Source organism: Nomascus leucogenys, chromosome 16 (assembly GCF_006542625.1).
Source record: "Nomascus leucogenys isolate Asia chromosome 16, Asia_NLE_v1, whole genome shotgun sequence".
Lineage (NCBI taxonomy): Eukaryota > Metazoa > Chordata > Mammalia > Primates > Hylobatidae > Nomascus > Nomascus leucogenys.
In genome coordinates, this window is record NC_044396.1 from 51211187 (window position 1) to 51229438 (window position 18252).

An 18252-nucleotide genomic window follows, 5' to 3' on the forward strand; every position below is an offset into this window, starting at 1 on the left:
TTTGATACATGTGAAAATTTTCTCCCTAATGTAGTGTATGTTTTCAATGTATGTGGTTAGTATCTAAGCATAAATATGGTTGTCTTATTTAACAGTTTTCTGAACATTGTTTGTCTGCCTATCATTGTATCTTGGAAAAAGAATTCAGTGACTTCTGATTCCATTAACTAGGTTTTAATGTGGAGTAAATGTTTATTGTTGAACTACTTGCCTCTGACTGTCAAAGTTCTGTGATGGAAGGGCTGGAGTTAGGTGTCTGAACACTGGTATTGACTACTGTTCCTGTTTGAGTATGGCTGTATAAAAATTAGTTTTGTTTTTGTTACCTTATATTTTATTAAAAATATAGTATTTTTAATTTTATGTAGCCTTACTGTACTTAATGTGTAAAATGTACATGTTTTTTTCTGGGTAGTGCTCAGTCACCTGTGTTTTACTTTTTTCCACACGGTGTATAATGCATATTGGTTTGTTTATATTCTGTTACTTTTTCCATCTATATTTGATTTAGCTTCTTTGGCAAAGATAAACATGGAAAAGAATTAACTCAGTAATATTGATGGCTCTGTCTCAGGGAAATATGCTTATTTTCTAAAGCCTTGGGTTTTCTAGTAAAGTTGGGGAATGTGAAGGTAAATTCAAGATACACTGAAAGCAAGTAATGGATATATGGAAGCTTACTATATAAAATACTCTTTTTGATCATTAGTGCAAATGTAATGGTCTGTTCTAGGATGTGGTTATATTAGAGGAAGGTAAAAATAGATGAGGAAAAACTTAATGTTGGCATATAAATAAGTTTGTTTTCTCAAAACTGATTAGTCATGACATTTCACTGAGAAAGTCCCTTAACATAAATAAACTTGTATAATAGTTGCCAAATATGTGATATCAATGTGTTATACTCAACTGAAATCAATTTTTGAGGTTTTATTTCTTTCTTCTTTTCTCTCTTTCTTTTTTCTCCCCTCCTCTCCCTCTCCCCACCCCTCCCCTCCCCTCTCTTTCCCTCTCCTCCCCTCTGCTCTCTCTCCTTTTTCCTCTCTCATTTTTTCTTTACCTTCGAGGCTCCCTGTCACCCAGGCTGGAGTGCGGTGGCACAATCATACTTCACTGTAACCTTGAACTCCTGGGCTCAAGCGATCCTTCTGCCTCAGGCTCTCAAGTAGCTAGGACTACAGGCGCATGTCTCCATCCCTGGCTCATTTTAAATTGTTTTTTTTTGTAGAGACGGAGTCTCACTGTGCAGCCCAGGCTGATCTTGAACCTCCTAGCTTCAAGTAATTCTTTTGTCTAGGCCTCCCAAAGTGCTGGGATTCCTGGCATGAGCCACCATGCCTGCCTGAGTTTTTTGTTAATACTATTGTAATGTTAAGATTTGCCATTTTGGGTTAAACTCATCATCCTTCCAAGTCCTAATCCTAGGGAATATATATTAAATAGATATGGTCGACCTCATTAATTACCTCACAAACAGAGGTTTCTCAACATGTTCCAGATACCGTATTTCTTTTCTTCTTTTTTTTTGAGACGGAGTCTTGCTCTTGTTGACCAGGCTGGAGTGCAATGGCATGATCTCGGCTCACTGCAACCTCTGCCTCCCGGGTCCGAGCGATTCTCCTGCCTCAGCTTCCCGAGTAGCTGGGATTACAGGCGCCGGCCACCAGGCCTGGCTAATTTTTGTATTTTTAGTAGAGACAGGGTTTTGCCCTTTTGGCCAGGCTGGTCTCGAACTCCTGACCTCATGATCCGCCTGGCTCGGCCTCCCAAAGTGCTGGGATTACAGGCATGAGTCACCACGCCTGGCCCCTCTATTTCTTTTCATATCTTTCATGTATGTTTATTTTGAATGTATTTATATGTTGGGTTGGCTTTTTATGATTTTCCATTTTTTGTGTGAGATACATATGTTCTGGTGATTATGACGTTTATGAGATACAGATCCTATGGGTACGTAATTTATTTAACATTTCTCCTGTTTTTAGAAATTTACTTTGCAGTTTCTCAGAGCAGTGAAATTCTGTGCATAGATCTTTGACCACACTTCCTGAGTAATTCCTTAGGAAAGATTTGTATAATTGCAAATTATTTTTTTTTTAAGACCTGTGATCTGTATTGCCAGATTGTTTCCAGAAAGATTTAACCAGGTTATCCTCCCATGAACATTAAGGGGAGTGCCTATATCATACTCTTGTTATCCTTAAATATGATCATATTTTAAAAATTGCCAACTTGTTGAACAACAAATGATATGTAATTTAATTGCCATTTATTAGTGAAGTTAGATTTTTGAAAACACATTCACTGGTCATTTGTTCTTTGTATTACCAGTTCAGGTTCTTTATCCATTTTTCTACTGAGTATTAATCTTACTCATTTTAAGGAGTTTTTGAAAAGATACTTATGACAGATTCTTTGTTATTGGTTTTGCTGACTGCTTATTGCCAGTGCTATTGGTGCAATATAAGATTTAAAAGAATGTGACAGAGAAATTTCAAATTAAGGAAACCTTAGCAGACATGCATACTCCTTTCCTGCTCACCTCCCACACTCATTCCCCATTTTCTTACCTCTTCATTGTTTATTCAGTGTATGATTATTAGGTCAGTTTTTAAAAGCTTGTGCTCATATTTGAAATATGTTATTTCACAGTCCCCCCATACACTTTTCTCTCCCTTCACATACATTTTTTTATGTGCTTTGAGCCCTAAAAATACGATGATTACCATTACTACTACTTCATCTTTCATAGACACTCAGATACATTAGTCAAAATAAACCTAAGAGACTTGACTTTATGGCTTAATTGGTTTTACTCCATGTTTTGATAACAGCAGGAAACCATTACACTGCAGTTGTGTTTATATTCCACTGATGTCTCTTTCTTTAAGGAGAACTTTGATAGCTGTATATCCTATTTGCTAGTAGTTAATCTTATTTCTTTGTTATAATTGTTTCATTTTATCAGTGGAATAAGTTTTATGTCATTTAAATCTTATCTACAATTTGGAAAACTTTTGTTATTTAAATCTTATTTAAAATTTGTCTGAAAAACTTTTTTCAACATACATTTCACTTGCTTTTCCATATTTGACAAAAATTTTTATTATTTACATACTTTCATAGTTGTAATACTAGTCTTTTCCCCAGTTAACATATGGTTTTAGGATGTATATGTATTCTTTATGGTTAATAAACCTGGAAAGAATGATTAGAGTTTCATTAAAATGACATACAATTTTTATTATTCTTGGTTTTGACAGATTGTTCTGTTTTTTGACGAGAATACTGTTATTCTCTTAATGTTATAGAGTAGCTATTCGGTTATATAACTAACATTGTTTCTGGAATAGTAATCTGGAAATCTAATGTGATTATACCTTCTCACTATTAATTCCATTTGTATGTACATCATTTGGTTTAATATCGTTTCTATCTAATGTGTATTGATCATCATAGCAAAATTTACTTAATTCCTAAGATCTTAGAGTAAGTATTGTTTTGATTTAAGTATTAAAATGTTTGGAGCATTTCTTTTATGCTATGCCACTTGAAGACTTTAAAACATTTCTTTATGTAAAAGGTACTCTTTTTAAACATGCATTTGTTGATGTTATGTCTTTTTCAAAATGCAGATTCATACTTTAGTAGAAAGTTTGAAACTTTCTATCACAGATCAACAACTGCCTATGTTTATTCGTATAATGCAACTTGGAATTGCTCTTTACTATGGAGAAATAGGCAATTTTAAAGAAGGCGAAATAGAGGACCCTACTTGTCATAATAAAGATATGCTAGGAAACATTACAGGTAATGTAAAGCTTTATTAAACAAAAACTTTAAGACTATTCTTACATTTAGCATTGGGAAACTTTAAAAAATGTATTAGATTGAGTTTTACAGTATTCTAATGAGATGGGCTGATTGTTTTTTGGTTGTTTTACACTATTTTAATTTTTTTTTGTTTGTTTTGTTTTGAGATGGAGACTAGCTCTGTCACCTGGGCTGGAGTGCCGTGGTGCAATCATGGCTCACTGCAACTCTGTCTCTCAGGTTCAGGCAGTTCTCTTGCCTCAGCCTCCCAAGTAACTGGGATTACAGACATGCACCACCACGCCTGTGTAATTTTTTTTTTTTTAGTAGAGATGGGGTTTCACCATGTTGGCCAGGCTGGTCTCAAACTCCTGACCTTGTGATCTGCCCGCCTCAGCCTCCCAAAGTGCTGGGATTACAGGCATGAGCCGCTGCGCCCAGCCTACACTACTTTAATTTTATCTACATGCTAGATAACATTCTGATTTTCTCCTATATGCTAAAAATAACTTTTATATTTATAATAGATTTAAGTGTTCAGGATGTACTACTTATTTATTTATGAATGAGGGTTTTGCTCTGTCACCCAGGCTGGAGTGCAGTGGCACGTTCATGGGTCACTGCAGCCTCGACCTCCCAGGCTCAGGTGATCCTTCTACCCCAGCCTTCCAAGTAGTTAGGGCTACAGGAACGTGCCACCATGCCTGGGTAATTTTTGCATTTTTTGTAGAGACGGGGTTTTGCTATGTTGCCCAGGCTGGTCTCAAACTCCTAGGCGTAAGGGATCTGCCTACCTCAGCATCACAGAGTGGTGAGATTACAGGCATGAGCCACCATGCCTGACCCAGGATATACATTTGATAAAAGTTGAAGTAGTATACCTCAAGATTTCCTAGTAAATAATAGTATCAGTAATTTTTCTGCAAAAGTTCACTTAAGTTAAATTGAGTTATTTTAGTGCTGTTAATTAATGAAATGTATACTTCATTGAAGGATATGTAATGTGGGAAAATACAGAGATCATTTTGATGTATTTCTTTCCCTTAGAATTTTAAGATAAAATGGGACAGATAGACGTGTCAGTAGTTAGTTAAGTATGATGTATGATAGAATGGCAGAAAGTTTGATAAATATCGTGAATGATATGATGTAGAAAGATGAAAGGAATGACTGATTTCGACTTGGCATTGGGCCTGAGACTCAGAAAGTTTTAAGATGATTAATTTCCATAGATAAAGCCCTAAGAGAAGGGCATTTAAAACTTAGGGGCAAATAACCCAATTAAAAATGGGCAAAGAGACATTTCTCCAAAGGAGATAAACAAATAGCAAACAAGCAAATCAAAACCTCAATGAGATACCACTTCATGGGTACTAGATGACTATAATAAAAAAAATACAAAATAACAGATAATGGTGAGGATGTGGAGAAATTGGAACTCATATAAGTTGTTGGGAGTGTAAAATGTATAGTTACTTTGGAAAACAATATGGCAGTTCTTCAAAACGTTAAACATAGAGTTACCATATTGACCCAGCAATTCCATTCCTACGTGTATATCAAGAGAATTGATAACATATGTCCATGTAAAAACTTATATATGAAATGTTCATGGTAACATATTCATAGTAGCCAAAAACAGGACACAATTGAAATGTCTATCAACTGATGAATGGATTATCAAATTATGGTATATTCATACATTGGAGTACTATTTAGCTATACAAAAAAAATGAAATACTGATACAGACTACAGCATGGATGAACCTTGAAAGCATTATCTTAAGTGAAAGCAGCCAGTCAAAAGATAATACATATGATATGATTCCATTAGAAATGTTCTGTAGAGGCAGGAAGTAGATTAGTAACCAGGAGTTGAGGGGAGGAGAGAATGACTGCAAGTAAGTAGGTTTCTTTTTGGAATGATGAAAATGTTCTAAAATTAGATAGTGGTGATAGGAGCAAAAGTTGTGACTATTAAAAAATCCCACTGAATTGTACACCTTTAAATGTTGAATTTTATGCTATTTAAACTTTATCTCATTAAAAAAATCTTACTACCTTAAAATAAAGCATAGAGAACAACATTAATCAGAGTATATAGATATAAAACATACCTTTATTTCACACTAGAGGGTAAATTTTTGTTAGACAATGCACTTCTGAGACAGAAACAGTGTCTTATACCTGGAGCAAACATAGCATGTAGAAGATACTTGATTTATTTTTTTCCAACTTGACAAATTTCAAATATATAGAAAAGCTGTAAGAGTTATTATAAGGTGAACACTCACAGACTTATCATCTAGAGTCTTCTATTGATATTCTGTTACATTTGCTTCATCACATATTGGTTCATCTAACATCCCTTTCCCTATTTATTAATACAATTGTTTTTGATGCCTTTCAAATTAAGTTACATACATTGATACACTTCACCCCTAACCCTCAGCTGCCTGTTGTTTATCTAGAGTTTCTACTAAGTGGGTCTTTTTGTTTTTTTTTGGAGGCTAAATCTCCAAAGTAAAATTCAATGAGTTTGAGAAATACATACACCTGTGTGATGCAAAACACTCATCAAGATATAGGTCATTAACATCTGAGATAGTTTCTTATGCCACTTTTTTTTTACATTTCAAAAATGTACATTTTTATTCTTTTAATATATGCATTCATGTCATACAAGTAAATATTAAATGAACCTTAGCTGAAAATGATACTAAAACAAACAAACTTTTAGATATGAAAAATACTTTCATGATTGTGATGCTGGTCTTATTATATAAAGTGCTTGCTAAGAATAAAAATGAAAATCAAACCAATTGTGGAAAAGCAGATGTTTTGAAAAAATGTATAAACTTGGTAAAAACAAAAATTTTAACTTAGATTGGGTGCTGAAATTAACACAGAAGTGAAATGTTCTTTCAAATATTTTAGAATTTTTTTTGACTTTTATTACAGCATGTTGTCATAATCGTTCTATTTTATTAGTAGTTATGGTTGTTAATCTCATATTGTGCCCAATTTATAAATTAAAGTTTATCTCAGGTAGTATGTATAGTAAAAATATATAGTATATATAGGGTTGGGTACTGCCTGCAGTTTCTGGCTTTCACCGGGGGTCTTGGAACTATTCCCTGCAGATAAGGGCATACTACTATGTACAGTTTCAAAAGACACGTTTTCTTCCATAAATTCACAGAAAATCAAGATGTTCATTGTTGAAATGCCTTAAGGGCTCGCAGGACAGCAGTAAAGAACAGACAGCTGCGCATTTTGGTGAGCCTTTGGAGGGGCTCTTCTCTCCCTCTAAGCTGTCTGGCCCTTTGTGGGAGTTGGGGGCGAGGGGAAGATTTCCAAGTGCAGCAAGGACTTTCTGGAGTTTCTAAACACAAAGCTCTGATGTAGGGCTGTCAGGGCACCTGCTGCTCCTGTGGCTCCAGCTGCTCCCAATCCTTCCTGAAGAGAGCCCCCAATAGCCCAACTCTCTGTGGCTCAGTGTCCAGCCCCGGGGGGGCTCATCTGGGAGCAGAGTCTTAGGCTGTCTGTGAGGGATCCCCACTTGGGTCTTATGCCCCTTTCTAGTCATCCCCCTTTCACCTGCCTGCCTCCCTGTGAGAAAACACTGTTCTGAAGTTCCTTAAAACTGTAGATTTAGTTTTGCTGATTCTAGAATTTCATATAAATGGAAACACTCAATATGTGTAAAAGATTTCTTTCATTAAGCATAGCGTGTTTGGTATTTATCTATGTTGTTGCATATAGCAGTCATTCTTTCCTTTTCATTGCTACATACATTGTATGAATATACCATGTGAATATACTATAGTTTATTTTACCATTCACTTGTTGATGGACAGTTGGGCTGTTTTTCGTTTTTAGCTATTATAAATAAAGCTTTCATAGATATTTTTGTACAAATTTCATGTAGACGTGTGCTATTCTTTCTCTTGGGTAAATACTTAAGAGTGGATTTATATGTTTAGTTTTCAAAGAAACTTCCATAACTTTTCCAATGTGGTTGTACCATTTTATAGTCCTATCAACAATGTGTGAGAGTTGCAGTTGGCCTACATCCTTGCAAACATTCAGTGGTGTATTTTTTCACTTTTTTGCCATTGGGATGAGTGTGTTGTGGTATCTCATGGTTTTTTAATTTGCATTTTTTGATGGCTAATTGTTTTGAATTTTTAATGTGATTATTGGCCCTTATCTGCCTTTGTGAAGTATGTGTTAAATATTTGTCCATTTAAAGCTTTTTTGTGTCTTTTTAAAATTTTATTTTACTTTATATATTTATTATTTATTTATTGACATAGTCTCACTCTGTTGCCTAGGCTGGAGTATGATGGCATGATCATAGCTCACTGCAGCCTTGAACTCCTGGGCTCAAGCAATCCTCCAGCCTCAGCCTTCCGAGTGGCTGGGACTATAGGTGCACGACATTGAGTGTGGCTCATAAATTTTTGTTTTGTTTTGTTTTTGGTTGAGGTGGGGGTCTCACTTTGTTGCAGTAGGCTGTTCTTTTTTTTAAATTTAATTTAATTTTATTATTATTATACTTTAAGTTTTAGGGTACATGTGCACAATGTGCAGGTTTGTTACATATGTATACATGTGCCATATTGGTGTGCTGCACCCATTAACTCGTCATTTAGCATTAGATATATCTCCTAATGCTATCCCTCCCCCCTCCCCCCTCCCCACAACAGGCCCCAGTGTGTGATGTTCCCCTTCCTGTGTCCATGAGTTCTCATTGTTCAATTCCCACCTATGAGTGAGAACATGTGGTGTTTGGTTTTTTGTCCTTGCGATAGTTTGCTGAGAATGATGGTTTCCAGTTTCATCCATGTCCCTACAAAGGACATGAACTCATCATTTTTTATGGCTGCATAGTATTCCATGGTGTATATGTGCCACATTTTCTTAATCCAGTCTATCGTTATTGGACATTTGGGTTGGTTCCAAGTCTTTGCTATTGTGAATAGTGCCGCAATAAACATATGTGTGCATGTGTCTTTATAGCAGCATGATTTATAATCCTTTGGGTATATACCCAGTAATGGGATGGCTGGGTCAAATGGTATTTCTAGTTCTAGATCCCTGAGGAATGGCCACACTGTCTTCCACAATGGTTGAACTAGTTTACAGTCCCACCAACAGTGTAAAAGTGTTCCTATTTCTCCACATCCTCTCCAGCACCTGTTGTTTCCTGACTTTTTAATGATGGCCATTCTAACTGGTATGAGATGGTATCTCATTGTGGTTTTGATTTGCATTTCTCTGATGGCCAGTGATGATGAGCATTTTTTCATGTGTTTTTTGGCTGCATAAATGTCTTCTTTTGAGAAGTGTCTGTTCATATCCTTTGCCCACTTTTTGATGGGGTTGTTTGTTATTTTCTTGTAAATTTGTTTGAGTTCATTGTAGATTCTAGATATTAGCCCTTTGTCAGATGAGCAGGTTGCAAAAATGTTCTCCCATTTTGTAGGTTGCGTGTTCACTCTGATGGTAGTTTCTTTTGCTGTGCAGAAGCTCTTTAGTTTAATTAGATCCCATTTGTCAATTTTGGCTTTTGTTGCCATTGCTTTTGGTGTTTTAGACATGAAGTCCTTGCCCATGCCTATGTCCTGAATGGTATTGCCCAGGTTTTCTTCTAGGGTTTTTATGGTTTTAGGTCTAACATGTAAGTCTTTAATCCATCTTGAATTAATTTTTGTATAAGGTATAAGGAAGGGATCCAGTTTCAGCTTTCTACATATGGCAGTAGGCTGTTCGTGAACTCCTGGCTTCATGTGATTCTCCCATCTTGGGCTCCCAAAGTGCCGGGATTATAGGAATGAGCCAGTGGGCCCAACAGGGTTTGCAACTTATATAAAACTTATTCTGAACTACAATGGCTTAAGTGTCTTGGTACTATTATTTTAGTTACTCTAGTTAATTCTTATTAAGCCTTTTCCTTCTCAGGTGAAAGAAGGTAAACATTCATAACCTATAAATGTAGAATATTCCAAGAGTCTCCTGTCATAAGAGTTTAAAAGTTATAAAGCTTTTTCAATAAGAAAACCTGTAAGGATGTTATTTAAAGATTTAAAGGAGTATCTGTATTTATAGATTTATCAGTGGAGAGTAGATATGAGTGAATCTGCTGGAGACTAATTTTTCCATGGTTTTTTTTTTTTTTTTTTTTTTTTTAGACAGAGTCCAGGGTCTTGCTCTGTCACCCAGGCTGCAGTGCAGTGGTATGAAACATGGGTCACTGCAATGCCTGCCTCCTGGGTTCAAGTGATTCTCCCATCTCAGCCTCCCAAGTTGCTGGGACCATAATGGGTGCACACCACCACACTCAGACAATTTTTTTGTATTTTTAGTAGGGACAGGGTTCCACCATGTTGCCCAGGCTGGTCTTGAACTCCTGAGCTCAGATAATCTGCCCACCTCGGCCTCCCAAAGTGCTGGGATTACAGGTTTAAGTCACCGATCCTGGCCCCTATGAATTTTACACCCAGACAGTTTTTTGTATTTTTAGTAGGGACAGGGTTTCATCATGTTGCTCAGGCTGGTCTCGAACTCCTGAGCTCAGGTGATCTGCCCACCTTGGCATCCCAAAGTGCTGGGATTACAGGTGTGAGTCACTGCTCCTGGCCCCTATGAAATTTTTAAAAAGTAATTTTTTTTTCTAAATTTCATGATGCCTCTTTTGTTCATATTGCTAGAATTATATTAAAGGACTTTGATGGAGTTTTTCTTTACAAAGGTGGCATAAATTAAAGAGTGGTTGGAATCTAAATCTTTGGTCTGCCAATTTGTAACCAAATAAAATTTCTTGGCTATAATTTTTTCATCTGTACAACAGGAAAAGTATAACATTTCTTACTTGCTAGTAAGAAAGAGGCCCCAACGTTATTATTTTTCTGAACTACATATAAAAGTCATTTTATTGTAATATTTGCTTTCATTTTTGGGATAATTCTTGTTTGGGCAGGGGAGCATTTTGCCTAGAAGCGCTTGTCATTTTTTTTTTTTTCCTCCATGGGTGCTGATCAGGAAATGAAGAATGTTTCTTGGGTCTTTGTGGTATTATGTTTCTGAGAAAAGTCAGTTTTTCAATATATCAGCCTTATTTTTGAGAGGTAGGTTTTTTATTGTTGGTTTAAAACATGAGCGATGTTAAAGAATTAATTTATTCTTTGTCTTTATCAAATACAGTTAAAAGTTATGTGTAGTTGATAAACTACTTTCCACATCACATTAACCATAACCTACTAAAGGAGAGTGATACAGTACAACATACAGAAACTTGAGAGCCATAATGCTAAATTATTGGTTTCAAATAACAATAATCACTGTATCATTTGTTTATACCTTATATTAGAAGGATATGGGAGGAAAAATTTTAAAGGATGTCTATTTCTATGCTCTTAGTTAAATCCTTTTGACTTATTTAAAATGACTTAATTTTAATTGATAGGTTCTGAAGATGAAACAAGAATAGATATGCAATATCCTGCTCAGTATAAAGGTCAAGAGTTATATTCACAGCAAGATGAGGAGCAGCCACAGGGATGGGTGTCATGGGCCTGGTCCTTTGTGCCTGCGATTGTGAGTTATGACGATGGTGAGGAAGACTTTGTTGGGAACGATCCTGCATCAACCATGCATCAGCAAAAAGCACAGACTTTGAAGGATCCTATTGTTTCTATAGGATTTTATTGCACAAAGGCAACGGTGACTTTCAAAGTAGGTCTTTTCTCTTGCTGTTTATATCTCTAGCAATTTTAATGCTTAAATTTAGATTGTTAGTACAATTCTAGCTTTATTCAAGTTTGTTTTGCATTCAGTAGATGTGAGGTAGAGTCTAACAGTTCTTACTTCATAAAATTACATGGCTCTTCCACTTGAAATCTTTGAATTTTGATTCCTTCCTCTCTTCTTAGGGCATTCTCCACATTTCTTTTTTATTAGCTTCATGGATAGTTTTTTGCCCTATTGAATCATTCAGTTGGTGTGCAAACATGCCTTAATATTGTCATTAAAAAAGAGAGGAACAGCAAAAATTTTCCCGTCTGACTCTGTTGCCTAGGCTGGAGTGCAGTGGTGCAATCACAGCTCAGTGCAACCTCTGCCTCCCAGGCTCAAGACATCCTCTCACTTCAGCCTCCCGAGCAGCTGGGACTACAGGCACGTACCACTGTGCCCAGCTAATTTTTTTTTTTTTTTTTAATATTTTGTAGAGTTGGGGTTTTGCCATGTTGCCCAGGCTGGTCTCGCTCCTAGGCTCAAGCATTTTTCCCCCTTTGGCCTCCCAATGTGCTGGGATTACAGGTGTTAGCTATCACGCCCAGCTTCATAACAATTTTTTTTTTTTTTTTTTTTGAGACGGAGTCTTGCTCTGTTGCCCAGGCTGGGGTGCAGTGGCGCCATCTTGGCTCACTGCAAGCTCCGCCTCCCGGGTTCACGCCATTCTCCTGCCTCAGCCTCCCGAGTAGCTGGGATTACAGGCATGTGCCACCACGCTCGGCTAATTTTTTGTATTTTTTAGTAGAGACGGGGTTTCACCATGTTAGCCAGGATGGTCTCGACCTCCTGACCTCGTGATACACCCGCCACGGCCTCCCAAAGTGCTGAGATTACAGGCGTGAGCCACTACCCCCCCACCCGCCCTCCGCAACAAAATTTTTTTTAAGGATTGTTTAAATATAATTGTCTCTTTCCTCATCTCTTTCGCTTTTCAGGACAAAATTGTTAACTAGGACCACTTCTAGCTATTTTTCCAGCAGTATTTAACATAACTTGACGACTTCCTCCATTAAAATAATGCATGTAAAATATCTATTCTCATCTATACAAAAATATATATGATATATACAAATATGTGAATGTTCAGGTTAAAGAATAATAAAGTAAATACCGTTTTACTTGAAGAAATATAAAATTATGCCAGGCATGGTGGCTCACACCTGTAATCCCAGTACCCCTGCACTTCAGCCAAAATAAATATAAAATTGCTAGTAGCTTTGATCCCCCATGTGTTCTTCTTTGATCATATTTTACATTCTCTTCCTCTCACATATAACCCAAACTTAATTTTTAAGTTATTTGTTTCCTGGACTTTTATAATACTATTACCATACATGTAATATTCCTGAATAATATCTTAATTCATTCAACAAATATTTTCAGTGCTAGCTGTGTCTAAGCATTGTTTTGTCTCCAGAGATACCAGAGTGAACAGATATAAATTCCTGCTTTTTCAAACTTAAATTGATATTATAAACAAATAACGTATATATTGTGTTCATTGAATATAAAGGTTAGGTAGAAAAATCAAGTGGGGGCCGGGCATGGTGGCTCAAGCCTATAATCCCAGCATTTTGGGAGGCTGAGGCGGCCAGATCACCTGAGATCTGGAATTCAAGACCAGCCTGACCAACATGGAGAAACCCCATCTCTACTAAAAAAAAAATTACCCAATTAGCCGGGCGTGGTGACACATGCCTGTAATCCCAGCTACTCGGGAGGCTGAGGCAGGAGAATTGCTTGAACCCGGGAGGTGGAGGTTGTGGTGAGCCGAGATTGTACCGTTGCACTCCAGCCTGGACAACAAGAACGAAACTCTGTCTCCAAAAAAAAAGAAAAAGAAAATCAAGTGGGAAGAGGAATAGTGAGTGCTTTCACCAGAGGGGATATTATGCAGTTTAAAATGGGATGATCAGGGAAGGCCTTATTATGAGGGAATATTAAAGCAAAGACATGCGAAAGAGGAAGCCTTATTGATATGTGAGAATGAACATTCCAGTAATAACAAATGTAAAGGCACCAGAGTTCAAGAAACAGCAAGAAAGCCAGTGGGTCAGTAGTGTCATGAGATATCATGAATGAATGTGGTATGAAAGACAAGAGGGGTGGTGAGGTTTGGAGTGGTTCATAAGTTTTAAACTGTGTAGATCATTTTTAGGAGTTTGTCTTTTATTCTGAGTGAGATAAACAATATTTGGCCAGTTTTTAGAAGAATTATATGATCTGGGTTATATTTTAATCTGGATCACTGTGGCTGCTGTGTTGGAAGGAAAAGAAATAGATAGGAATGCAATTTTCAAGCAAGAGATGGTAATGACTTGAACTAGGGTGATTGCAAGTGGGGGTGATGAAAAGTGATTGTGTTTTGGATGTGTTTTGAAGATCAAATAGGCAGAATTTCCTGATAGATTTTATTATGAGACATGAATGAAAAAAAAAGATGATCCAAGGATGGCTCTTAAACAACTAGAAGAGTTGAGCTGTGACATTTTGAGATGACTGGGATTGGGAGAAGACTAGATTTGAGATGAAGATGAGGAATTTAGTTTTGGATAGGTTTAAGATGCCTGCTGTATATTTAAGTAGAGTAACTTAGTGGATAGTTGGATATATGGATCTAGAATTCAGATTAGAAATTTGCCTAGGTACATATATAGTCATGATCATATTAAGACTGAAATTAGTGTAGAATAGAAAAAAGAGGTTCTAGAGCCAAGCTCTGGGGCACGGTGATGATAAGAAATTAGAAAGATGAGGAAGAAATAGCAAGGGAAGCTGAGAATAAGTGATCAATATTGTAGGCAGAAAACCAAGAGACTGGAAGGTAAGTACCATAAATGTTTTAAAGAGGAGGGAATAGATTATTTGTAAGGAATGGATCCTTGGATTTGACAATGTGGATGATTTTGAGCAGAGCAGTGGTATGACACTGTTAGAATCTTTGTTGGAGTTGGTTAAAAGCAAATGGGAAGACTGGTAGAAATGTAAAAGATTGCATCTGCTGTGGAATATAGTTTGGTGGTTCCACAAAAAATTAAACGTAGAATTACCAAATAATCTAGCTATTTTATTTCTAGATATGTACTCAAAAGAATAAAAAACTGGTATTCAAACAAATTGGTGAACATAAATGTTCATAGTAGCACTAATCAGTGATCTCCCAAAATGGAAACAATCCATATGTTCATCAGTGGATGAATGCATAAACAAATTATGGTATATACATACAGTGGAATAATATTCAGCCATAAAAAAATGAAATTTTGGCCAGGTGTGGTGGCTTATGCCTGTAATCCCAGCACTTTGGGAGGCTGAGGTGGGCAGATCACGTCAGGAGTTCGAGACCAGCCTGGCCAACATGGTGAAACCCCATCTCTACTAAAAATACAAAAAGCTGGGCGTGGTGGTGGGCACCTGTAATCCCAGCTACTCGGGAGGCTGAGGCAGGAGAATCACTTGAACCCAGGAGGCGGAGGTTGCAGTGAGCCAAGATCACACCATTGCACTCCAGCCTGGGCAACAATAGTGAAACTCCATCTCAAAAACAAAAAAGAAAGGAATGAAGTTCTGATGCATGCTAAACATGAATGAACCTGGAAATCTCTATGCTGAATGAAATAAGCCAGACACAAAAGGACAAATATTGTATGATTCCACTTAGATGATGTTCTCTAGAGGGACAGAACTAATAGGCTATATGTATGTATGAAAGGGAGTTTATTTTTTATTTTATTTTATTTTATTTTATTTTATTACTATACTTTAGGTTTTAGGGTACATGTGCACAATGTGCAGGTTTGTTACATGTGTATCCATGTGCTGTGTTGGTTTGCTGCACCCATTAACTCGTCATTTAGCATTAGGTATATTTCCTAATGCTGTCCCTCCCCCCTCCCCCCAACCCGTAACAGTCCCTGGAGTGTGATGTTCCCCTTCCTGTGTCTATGAGTTCTCATTGTTCAATTCCCACCTATGAGTGAGAACATGCGGTGTTTGGTTTTTTGTCCTTGCAATAGTTTACTGAGAATGATGTTTTCCAGTTTCATCCATGTCCCTACAAAGGACATGAACTCATCATTTTTTATGGCTGCATAGTATGCCATGGTGTATATGTGCCACATTTTCTTTTTTTTTTTTTTGAGACGGAGTCTCACTCTGTCGCCCAGGCTGGAGTGCAGTGGCGCAATCTCGGCTCACTGCAAGCTCTGCCTCCCGGGTTCACGTCATTCTCCTGCCTCAGCCTCTCCGAGTAGCTGGGACTACAGGCGCCTGCCACCACGCCTGGCTAATTTTTTGTATTTTTTAGTAGAGATGGGGTTTCACTGTGGTCTCGGTCTCCTGACCTCTTGATCCGCCTGCCTCAGCCTCCCAAAGTGCTGGGATTACAAGCGTGAGCCACTGCGCCCGGCCTATGTGCCACGTTTTCTTGATCGAGTCTATCGTTTTTGGACATTTGGGTTGGTTCCAAGTCTTTGCTATTGTGAATAGTGCCGTGATAAACATACGTGTGCATGTGTCTTTATAGCAGCATGATTTATAGTCCTTTGGGTGTATACCCAGTAATGGGACGGCTGGGTCAAATGGTATTTCTAGTTCCAGATCTCTGAGGAATGGCCACACTGACTTCCACAATGGTTGAACTCGTTTACAGTCCCACCAACAGTGTAAAAGTGTTCCTATTTCTCCACATCCTCTCCAGCACCTGTTGTTTCCTGACTTTTTAATGATGGCCATTCTAACTGGTGTGAGATGGTATCTCATTGTGGTTTTGATTTGCATTTCTCTGATAGCCAGTGATGATGAGCATTTTTTCATGTGTTTTTTGGCTGCATAAATGTCTTCTTTTGAGAAATGTCTGTTCATGTCCTTTGCCCACTTTTTGATGGGGTTGTTTGTTTTTTTCTTGTAAATTTGTTTGAGTTCATTGTAGATTCTGGATATTAGCCCTTTGTCAGATGAGTAGGTTGCAAAAATTTTCTCCCATTCTGTAGGTTGTCTGTTCACTCTGATGGTAGTTTCTTTTGCTGTGCAGAAGCTCTTTAGTTTAATTAGATCCCATTTGTCAATTTTGGCTTTTGTTGCCATTGCTTTTGGTGTCTTAGACATGAAGTCCTTGCCCACGCTGTGTCTGATGTATTGCCTAGGCTTTTTCTGGGTTTTTATGGTTTTAGGTCTAACATGTAAGTCTTTAATCCATCTTGAATTATTTTTGTATAAGGTGTAAGGAAGGATCCAGTTTCAGCTTTCTACATATGGCTAGCAGTTTTCCAGCACATTTATTAAATAGGGAATCCTTTCCCATTTCTTGTTTTTGTCAGGTTTGTCAAAGATCAGATAGTTGTAGATATGCGGCATTATTTCTGAGGAAAGGGAGTTTATTAAGGAGAGTTGACTCACATGATCACAAGGTAAAGTCCCGTGATAGGCCGTCTGCAAGTCGAGGAGCAAGTAAGCCAGTGATGGATCAGTCCGAGTCCCAAAACCTCAAAAGCAGGCAAGCCGACGGTGCAGCTTTCAGTGTGGGCCAAAGGCCTGAGAGCCCCTGGCAAACCACAGGTGTAAGTCCCAAAGTCTAAAGGCTGAAGACCTTGGAGTCTGATGTTCAAGGGCAGGAAGCATCCAGCACAGGCGAAAGATGAAGGCTGGAAGACTCAGCAAGTCTAGTCCTTCCACATTCTTCTGCCTGCTTTATCCTAGCTGTGCTCCCAGCTGATTAGATGGTGCCCACTCAGGTTGAGGATGAGTCTGCATCTCCCAGTTCACTGACTCAAATGTTAATCTCCTTCAGCAGCACCCTCATAGACACACCCAAGAACAGTACTTTGCAGCCTTCAGTCCAATCAAGTTGACAGTCAGTATTAACCATCACAGATGAGGTATTTAGAATAGGCAAAATCACAGGAACAGGAGTAGAATAGACATGCTAGAGGCTGTAGGATACAGGGGAGTTCAGTTAGTGTTTAATAGGTTCAGAGTTTCTGCCTAGTATGATGTAAAAGCTCTGCAAATATACAGTGGGGATAATTATATAATATTTTGTACTAAATGCCACTGAATTGTATACTGACAAGTGGTTAAAACTATAAATTTTATTATGTGTATTTTATGCAAAAAGGACAGATAAAAATGCAAATGGTAGTAGAGTAGTTGTGGAAGAGTACAGAAAACTCTTTCAAGATGGTTTGTTATAAAGAGCATAGAAATGGGGAAATAGCTGGTTGGGGTTGTGGAGCTAAAGACTTTTTTTTTTTTTTTGAAAGATGCGAGTAATTATCGCATGTTTGTTTGGTGATATGAGTGATCTAATAATAGAGAGGAAAAAATCGATCTAGGCAAGAGGGGGAGAATTGGCTGGAGTAATATTCTTGAGTAGATAAGAGGGCTTGGCACCTCTTGTAGAGGTGGAAAGTCTGATGACCTCCAATGGGACAATAGGTCATTCATTCATGATAGCAGGAGAGAAAGCAATGTGATCTTGCACCCACATAAGTGGTTTGGTAGAAAAGGTGGTAGCGGTTTTTGAAAGTTCTCTTCGGATTATTTTTTTCTTTAAATAGTTCTCTTAACTCAGAGTAAACATGGGGAAGGAAGAGAAGCTTTGAGGAAAGGGAAGAAGGTATAAAATTGTCATCTTGGGGA

At 37.6% G+C, this 18252-nt stretch overlaps 1 protein-coding gene across 3 annotated transcripts in view; it reads left to right on the forward strand.

Moving 5' to 3' along the window:
* The window catches only part of VPS13B (vacuolar protein sorting 13 homolog B), an 891476-nt gene that overhangs the window by 91429 nt on the left and 781795 nt on the right, over nucleotides 1-18252 (forward strand). For all 3 annotated transcript variants that reach the window (XR_004026232.1, XM_030795363.1, XM_030795364.1), the window contains exons 7-8: nucleotides 3636-3810; nucleotides 11285-11553. Coding sequence is in view for 2 of the 3 variants with exons in the window: in XM_030795363.1 (XP_030651223.1) it covers nucleotides 3636-3810; nucleotides 11285-11553 (444 nt within the window). In the remaining variant the exon portion in view is untranslated. The remainder of the gene's footprint in view (nucleotides 1-3635; nucleotides 3811-11284; nucleotides 11554-18252) is intronic.